General features: G+C 48.2%; 1 protein-coding gene across 1 annotated transcript; it reads left to right on the top strand.

The window, feature by feature from the left end:
• Window positions 1–1,401: 1,401 nt before the first annotated feature.
• Window positions 1,402–8,810, top strand: tmprss15 (transmembrane serine protease 15). The gene is made up of 27 exons (XM_030101398.1): window positions 1,402–1,513; window positions 1,747–1,871; window positions 1,948–2,015; window positions 2,098–2,251; window positions 2,358–2,427; window positions 2,516–2,635; window positions 2,741–2,843; window positions 2,939–3,048; window positions 3,527–3,667; window positions 3,759–3,908; window positions 4,001–4,106; window positions 4,222–4,372; window positions 4,444–4,585; window positions 4,756–4,845; window positions 4,937–5,062; window positions 5,135–5,281; window positions 5,367–5,477; window positions 5,597–5,720; window positions 5,810–5,905; window positions 6,667–6,716; window positions 6,864–6,889; window positions 7,012–7,151; window positions 7,861–8,039; window positions 8,131–8,226; window positions 8,311–8,450; window positions 8,537–8,591; window positions 8,686–8,810. Exons 1-27 carry the CDS (start codon window positions 1,402–1,404, stop codon window positions 8,808–8,810), a joined length of 3,057 nt encoding a protein of 1,018 aa, XP_029957258.1.
• Window positions 8,811–9,028: the final 218 nt, after the last annotated feature.

The following is a 9,028-nucleotide window of genomic DNA, read 5'->3' as shown; positions in this document are numbered from 1 at the left end:
GCCAACGGGCACACAAACTGTCAACGCACACACACACACACACACACACACACACACACACACACACACACACAATAAGATATGGAAGCTTAACAACCATTATACAGTAAGTGTCAGTCATCAGTCATAATCAGGCTCCAGAAGTGTGTGTGTGTGTGTGTGTGTGTGTGTGTGTGTGTGTGTGTGGTGTGTGTGTGTGTTTTAAAATTCAGGATGGAGGGAAGTTGCGATGCCGTCTCCAGGCCTCCTGCTTCTGTGGTGGACTGAGGACCACCACATGTTGCCATGGTTACCATGAGGACCCGCCAGCGAACTGAAGACAGAAGTTTGGCAAACCTTTTCACCTCTGGGTGGCACCATAACAGCACGTTTGAAGTTAAAAGGCAGTCTCCTCTGTCACCTTCCTCTCGTGTTAGCATTCTGCTGCCTCTCATGTTGACGGCTCATTCTTCACCAATCCCTTGAATCATTAATAAAACATAATAAAACTGGTTATTTATCATCCAGTTTTCTCTTGACTACATTGTCAATTATTGGGATGTTTGCTAATCATTAATGATTTCAGTTTTGGTACTTATTATTGTTTTATAATCTTTTATTATAACTGGGTCCAAACTGACCTTGGCAACTGAAGGGTCACAGTTTTCACCAGAGCATTTATAATTTTGTTTAATTTTTTTTCTTTGTAAATTTATTTTGTTCAGCTTGAAGTTCCTGATGATGTCAAAAAGCCTTGATGCAATACACATATTTAGGAATTAAAAGGGTCTGTGCTGCTGAGTCTGACAGGAGAGGAAGGTTAAACCACTGGAGATATAACAGATGAAACACAGCAGGGGGGCTTAGGTCTGCTCCTGTTATCTATAGAATAGTTCCAAACACACACACGTATACTGTATATATACACACGCAGGCAAGTCTTCAACTGCATATGGCTGTGTGTGTGTGTGTGTGTGTGTGTGTGTCGGTCAACAGTCATAAATCATGAAATCATGAGTGTTGTGAGTCAGCAGCTGATTGGCTGAGTTTATCTCACAAGAAGAAATATTCCTGTTATTGATAAGAAGTGATTTTCATTTAAAAAGTGAGCAGATTGAAGAGAGACGCACAAACACTGACAGCTGGGAGACACACAACCACAGGTACAGGAACACACACACACACACCATTGTCTTCTGTTTTTTGTGTTGGTTGTGAGTTGGTTGTGTTGCGTTTGTGTGTTGTTGTGTATTGGTTGTTGTGTATTGGTTGTATTATCCTAGTTAAAATGTGTTTGTGTGATGGATTTGATGTGCTTGTGAATTGGTTGTGCTGTGTTTGTGTACTGGTTGTGTGTGTGTTTGTGTACTGGTTGTGTGTGTGTTCGTGAACTGGCTGTTTTGTGTTTGTGTAGCAGTGAAGATGCGTCGTCGTTTCTCCTCCCTGGAGTTCCTCCTCATTGTCCTCTCGTCCATTCTTCTGATCTGCTGCATCGGACTCAGCGTCGTTTCATATCTCAGCCTGACGCCTGAAGGTAAACAAACACACGGCCAATCCCAGCACGGCAGGTGTGTGTGACAGCGGAGGCCGAGAGGTTAGAGGAGGAAACTTGTTTCTCGGGGTTCATGTGTTTGAATCCCTCCACCCAGAGGTGTCAGTACTGAAGCAAGACACTTCACTGTTAGCTGTCCACTGTTCCATAACAGCAGAAACATTTAACCACAGACTGTGTGTGCGTGTGTGTTTTGTCTGTGGTTGTGTGTCCAGATGCAGCGGACCCGGTGCAGCTGAGAGCTCAGATGATCATCACCGAGGGAGCCGAGTTCTCCCAGCAGCTGACAAACCCCAGCAGTCCAGACTTCAAATCTCTGGCCTTCGACATCCAGACTCTGGTGAGCTCTGCACAGGAAATCCTTCTCCTCTCAGACATAACCCCTGACGACCGTCTGACCTCTGGCTGACCCACAGGTATCCGCAGCGTTTGGCTTCACTGAGCTCCGACTGCTCTATAAGTCCTGTCAGGTCCGAGAGTTCAGGTCAGAGACATCGTCACAGACAGCAGACCTCACTGACTGACTGATGATGTCAGATGAACTGATTTTGGTTTTTGACCTTCAGGAAGGGCAGTGTCATTGTGACCCTTGACCTCTGGTTTGTTGAGCTGGTTGATGAGGGGCAGGTGGCGCAGGAACTGGGAATGGGGATTCAGGAGGTCGGCGGCAGTGGATTGGTTATCGACAGAAGCAGCATTCAGATCACAGGTGAGGTCACGGTGAGGTCATGTGAGGTCATGGTGAGGTCAAGGTGAGGTTGCTCGCTCATCTCAAGTTTCTGCAGACCCATCTCAGGTGACGACCCCTCACGTCACGACCCCTCAGGTGACGACCCCTCACGTCACGACCCCTCGGGTGACGACTCCCATAACAACCAGCGTCCTAACAACAGCAGGTGAGACTCATCCAGATGTGTCAGTGCAGGTGTCTAGGTTTTATTAACACCTGTCTGTGTGTGCATGTGTGTGTATGTGTGTCTCCAGCGACGTGTCGTCCTTATTTCTCCCCGTGTGCCGATGGCGTGACGTGCGTACCAACCTCTCGGTTCTGTGACGGAGTCTCTGACTGTCCGGATGCCTCTGATGAAACTGCCGCTCGCTGTGGTCTGTATTCAGCGTGTGTCCTGTGTGTTTCTGACGCCGTGGTCTGTACCTGTCTGGTTCTGATGCTGTGGTCTGTACCGGTCTCCTCCCCTGGTTTCCCCATAGGAACGGTGTGTGACGGGCAGTTTGAGCTGAGAGGGCCGAGCGGCTGGTTCGGATCACCAAACCCTGAAACTCCGGCGGGACAGACCTGCAGGTGGATACTCAGGTAACGCACGCTGAAACAAACAACCACACGCACTGTAACACAGACTGCGATAAATGCTGTAACAGCCTGAGACACGTGGTGTGAATTGTTTGAAGAATGAACAGAGGTCAGTCCGTCCAGGTCGTCGTTCACCAGTTTGAAGCAGAGAGCGGCTCGAGATCTTTGAGTTTTTACGAGGGTGTTGGAGATGACAAAGTACTGACAGGTGAGCGAGTCTGACCGCACCAACCGACCTGAACACACAAAAAAAACACCTGAATACAAACGCATAAACAAATATTAGTAAAAATAACGTGTCAACAATTTGGTTTCATGTTTCAAGTATAACGTGTTATGGAAACTGTTTGTTAATGAAAGACATGGTCAACTTAAGTCAACTTAAGTTAAAAGATTCAGAATAAATCCATTTTTTGCATGAAACTGGTGATTTTGCGTGCTAATTATGAGTTCACAAACCCTAACCCGATGCGATTAATTGCAAATAACTACAGTCAGGCCTGGGATTAATTTGTTAAAAAATTTGAATTGATTGACAGCACCAACATAAACACACACAAAAAACCCAAACATACACAAAATCCCAAACAGAAAAACCTGAGATGGATGTAAACACCTGAACACACACTAAAACATATGAGCACACACCTGAGCTCACCTCCTGGTCGTCTCCCCGTGACTGACAGCTCAGTTCTCGGGGTTGGAGCCGCCCGGCGCTGTGTGGCTGCTGACAAATCAATCCACCGTGGAATTCGCCGCCTTTGAAGATTTCTCCACGTCGGGCTTCAACGCCTCGTACACTGCCGCCGACATCACCAAGCTGCCCAGTAAGGAGGGAGGATGGGTGGGGTGGGGGTGGGGGGGGGGGGGGGGGGGGGGGGGTTTCCAACCTCACGACCCACATTTTTATCTGTTAAGACCAAGAGAAGCTCACCTGCACTTTCGAGCAAGGCATGTGTCTATGGAGGCAGTCACAGGATGACGACGGTGACTGGGGTCGAACCCGGGGTCCCTCGTTTCCAACGTCCACGGGGCCAAGTGTCGACCACACGCTGGGCAACAGCTCAGGTCGGCCAGCAGTCAGTCAGGTTTTTATCCAGAGGCTCCAGATTATGATGATTCCCAGATATCTGATGATTTCATGTGATTTGACGACTCAGGTTTCTATCTGGTGACTCCAAGAAGTCCTGGCAACTGGTTGAAGAGTTTTAGGCTCCAAAGCGTTCCTCTGACTGCATCCACTGAGCCAGTGTGTCTCAGCTTCTGGTAAATTCCGGCAAAAATCTGTAAACAGCATCAAAGTGAACATGTGAACACGTGTCTGGAGGACTAGACGGCCTCCTTTAATTGATGGAGGGATTAAGTATTTGCATGTAATCAGGTACCACATGTTCGGCGTGGAGGTCCATCAGCTCAGAGTCCTCCTGCTGTCGCCGTCGCCGCCCGGCACTGTGGTGTTTCAGAAAGACGGTAACTACGGCGACAGCTGGCACTACGGCCAGGTGACCCTGAACCTGACTGCCGAGGACACGGTCAGTGACGGCACAGTGATGGCTCGGGGAACTCCACCGGTCAGTCTGACGCTGACCTCTGACCTCTGCAGGTGGTGTTTGAAGCTCTGAAGGCCCAAGGCCTGTACAACGACATCGCTCTGGACGACATCGCAATGACCAGTGGTCCTTGTGGCCCCGCCCCCCCTGACCCGACCAACGTACCACCGCCAACAACAACGCCACCCTTACCAAGTAAGAACTTCAGGGAAATGAAATGAAAGTTTTAAGTTTCCACTTAAAAATGTTCTCTGGTTTTATTCTACTCATTTCTGTAGCACCTAAGTGATTTTCATAGTGCCTACCGGGTGGGTGAACACACCTATGATCCATTCTGACTCCCACCCTGTCTCTGATTGGTTCAGCGGACTGCGGGGGACCCTTTGACCTCTGGGAGCCAAACTCAACCTTCAACTCGCCAAACTACCCTCACTCATACGGGAGCAACTTCAACTGTGAGTCCGTGCTTGTCTGACCCCTTCCATCTGGTCTGTCCCTGTCCACACTGGTCACTGCCTGTATTTTACCCATGATGCCTCGCTGCAGGTATTTGGACACTGCATGCTGACGTCGGTCAGAACATTCATCTGCACTTTGCGGACGTCGACATTGAGGAATCATATGACATGGTGGAAGTTCGAGATGGGGCGGGGCCTGACTCCACTCTGCTCGGTGAGGAGGTGTTTCACTCATGAATGTCGGCCGCTCACCTGTTCAGGTGACATCACCGCTGCTCTGTTTCAGCCGTCCTCACCGGCACCGACGTCTCCGCCCAGGACTTCTACTCAACCACCAATCAGGTGACGGTGTGGTTCTTCACCGATTCCTCTGGGCATTCGGATCGCGGGTTTAAAGCCAACTTCACAAGCGGGGTCGGCCTGGGGTTACCGGGTGAGTTGGAGTAAGACGTCAGAAGTCAAACTGACAGGTCAAACTGATTGTGCATGTGCGTGTGTGTGTGTATGTGTGTGTGCAGCTCCATGTGCCACTGGCCAGTTCCAGTGTGGGACGGGGCTCTGTATCCATGGCGGTGGTCAGTGTGACGGTGTGCTCGACTGTCCGGACGGAACCGATGAGGTCGACTGTGGTAAGTCAGAACACGAGCCGCCTGCTGTAGTAAGACTAACAAGCAGCCCGTCACGGTGGCAGCAGCAAGGGTGCCTGGTGCTTTGCTCAGAATGTGACCAGAGCGCCTGCGTGCATCAGTCCACCTGCAGGGGAGTGGATCAGGCCACCTTCAGCTGCAGCTCGGCTCCTCCCTGTTCAGCGTCTGTGCCGACACCTGGACCGCTCTCCTGTCCAACCTCACCTGCCAGTACCTGGGATACAGGTAACACTCACCTGTCTGACCACGGAGCGGAACTAGAATGTGTTCTGAGTTCCAGACTCAGGCCTGGTTGTGGTTCTGACTCTCTTTAGGTCTGGAGACGCCTCGACTCTGCCGGCTCGGCCTCAAGACTCACCGTTTGTCAACGTCACAATCAGCAGCAACGGAACCATTGGGACCAGTACTAGGTACTAAAAACAGAACAAGACCTGAGGTAGAATCAAAACCAGAGCCACATCAACATCAAAACAATGAATATGCCAACAAAGAGAGTCGAAGGTAAAACCAAAATCCGAAATTGGAATATGGATCCACAGCAAGATTCAAAATTATATCCTGAAACAACAATCAGAAACAGAAACATGAACAAAAACAGTCCCTGAGCTGTGATCAAAACCCAGATGTAACAGAACTGAACTAAACTTTGAACGACTCCTCTTGACACGAGAACTCAAACCAAAAGCAGAAACAAGTCTCAGGATGTGAACCGGGAACTAAGATCTGACTTGAGCCATATCCAAAAACAGGAACCAGAACCAATAACTTGATGAAGACACAAGAACCAAGCCCAAAATAACAACTACATGCAGAAAGAAGAAACTGATCCTGAATGGAGAAACAGATGCAGTAACAAGAACCAGAACCAAGTGCTAGATAAAGACATATTTAAAGCCCAAGTCAGCAACTTCACACAGAAAGAACCAGATCCTGAATCAAGAACCAGATTGTGAAATTGAAGTGTTAAAAAAAGGCGAGAGAGATTAAAGAAACAACCACATGCAGAACCAACAGGTGGTCTGCTCATCTCCCCCTGGTGGCTGAAGGCTGATCTGCAGCTACACCCACCTTTCACATCAGTCCATCTAAAATATATTCAAAAAGTAAATAAACACGAGTCTTTCTCTTCACACATCCTCTACATGCATTCATGTGTCTGACATTTTCGCAGTGACACCTGCAGCAGCGACAAAGTGACTCATCTGAACTGTACCTACCGGCGTGAGTACTCGAACTCTGTACACTGTAAAACACTGTAGCATGATCACTGACTCATCTGTGCAGAGTTAACAGAACCGAGACGTGATCCTTCAGGGATGCTTGCTGGAGTTTCACGGTTTGAGGTGTGAACAGGTCTCTCTGTTGCAGCTTGTGGAGTCCGTCAGGTCACAAACGTCACGGCTCGGTCGAAACCATCGGATGACAGAACACTTGATGCAGGTTGGTGCTTTCTTTTCCTCCCTGACGCCTGACCTGACGCTGACCTGGTGCTGTTTGATCTAACCTGTCAGGTGAGAGCAGGGTGGTGGGCGGAACCGATTCAGTGAAGGGGGCGTGGCCATGGATAGCATCCCTGCACTGGAAGGGGAAGCATGCGTGCGGGGCTTCGCTCATTGCACGTGATTGGCTGCTGACAGCTGCACACTGCGTCTATGGGTGAGAGGCCACGCCTCTTTTTTGGCAACAGATTCCAGAGTCCGGTGAAACATTTCTTCTTTCACATCTTATTATCATCTGATAATGACCAGATGTTCCTGAATCTACAAGTGATGTTCTTCCACAGTGGAGATTAGTCAGCTTCACACTGAAGCGAAGGTTCAGAATGTAGAGCTGAAGGTTCAGATTGTAGAGCTGAAGGTTCAGAATGTAGAGCTGAAGGTTCAGAATGTAGCGCTACAGGTAAGAGGTAGAGGTCTTCAGGAGTCTGCTACCTTCAGCACAAAATGAGCCGTTTTTGTGAATTTCCAGTGTAAAGTTGAATTCAACTGGAGCAGTAAAACACATTCAACCTTTAAAATGAGGCTAACAGGGCTTATAAAGTATCACATATAGTTTTGATACAAAATATTTATCTTATTAATAACATTTTAATTACAATTTAGGACAGTTAACATTTCTTTACATTCTCAGGTGTTTTACTTTCCAATTTTAGTGGTTTTAGCCTCCTTTCTCAACATATTTCAGACGATTTTAGCCTTTTAACCATGTTGGATCCTTTTATGCTGCTTTAGATCTTTTAAAAATTTGATTAATTTAAATTTTTTTCTTGTGGTTTTTGTTAATTTCCCACTTGAATTTAGGAGTCTTTTTGAAAATCGATTCTGACTCCTAAACATATTGACCTCAGACTGAGATCTCTTTGCAGAAAGAGCCGGCTGGAATCCTGGACTGCTCTCCTCGGTCTTCTCGCTCAGAGCGGTGCAAACTCGGAAGAGGTTCAGACCAGACGAGTCGATCGCATCGTCATCAACGAGCACTACAACAGACTGAACAAACACGCCGACATCGCCTTGATGCACCTGCATGAGCCTGTCAACTTCACCGGTCAGTCATTTCCCTTTGCAGTTCCGATGGCAAAATGTAAAAACTCTACAAACTTTGTGACCCAGTGTGTGTGTGTGTGTGTGTTTTCCAGAGTGGGTCCAGCCAGTGTGTTTGCCAACCGAGGATCAGAGTTTACCTGCGGGAAGTAATTGTTTTATCGCTGGTTGGGGACAAGATGCTGAGGATGGTAAATTCAGAACACATCTTTCACCGGCCTTTGTCTCATCTGTCTTCGTCTCGTCTGACTGTGTCCCACCTGTCTGTGTCTCAGGGTCCCCTCCAGACATCCTCCAGGAGGCCGTGGTTCCTCTGGTGAATCAGACTCATTGTCAGAACCAACTGCCAGAGTACACCATCACCTCCGGCATGCTGTGTGCCGGATACAATGAAGGGGGGGTCGATACCTGTCAGGTAATCAGTCCCTGGGACTGGCCTAGACTCACCTGAACGAATTTGGACTCACCTGAACAGTCCTAAGCTTTGATTTTGCTTACCAGGGAGACTCTGGTGGTCCACTCATGTGTCTGGATGATGGACACTGGACTCTGATTGGTCAGTCCATACATACGCTGACATCCACAGACTGACTCATTAAACTGCAGGAGGTGGTTCATAAAGCACTATTCTCTAATTTGGTCCCTGACAGGTGTCACATCCTTTGGGGTTGGATGTGCCCGTCCTGAGAGACCTGGTGTCTACGCTCGAGTCTCCGCCTTCAACACCTGGATCACCCAGACCAGACGCTCCTGCTTTTCATGCTCCTCTTTCTGATGCCGATACATTCCTCCTCCTCCTTCTCCTGTTTCATTTCATTTTCCTTTATTTGTTTCGGAGGGACACTGCGCATTAATAAACATTTTATATAAAAATAAATGTAAATGCACCCGAGTTAGCCAAAAGGCTAGTTTACGTCGGCTGTCCCCCCTGCCAGAACTAAAAGGCCAGTGCCTGGTAGGGAAGAGATAAAATTTATACATACTATACAAATG

This window comes from Salarias fasciatus, chromosome 10 (assembly GCF_902148845.1).
Source record: "Salarias fasciatus chromosome 10, fSalaFa1.1, whole genome shotgun sequence".
NCBI lineage: Eukaryota > Metazoa > Chordata > Actinopteri > Blenniiformes > Blenniidae > Salarias > Salarias fasciatus.
The sequence above is the reverse complement of the archived record's forward strand: the minus strand, read 5'-3'. Positions and strand labels throughout refer to the sequence as shown.

Bases quoted from the DNA above. Each gene is read 5' to 3' on its own strand.
- tmprss15 (XM_030101398.1), top strand. From the start codon at position 1,402: ATGCGTCGTCGTTTCTCCTCCCTGGAGTTCCTCCTCATTGTCCTCTCG. The intron at 2,016-2,097 runs GTCAGAGACATC...TTTGACCTTCAG, and splicing joins TGTCAGGTCCGAGAGTTCAG to GAAGGGCAGTGTCATTGTGA. The intron at 8,451-8,536 runs GTAATCAGTCCC...TTTGCTTACCAG, and splicing joins GGGGGGTCGATACCTGTCAG to GGAGACTCTGGTGGTCCACT.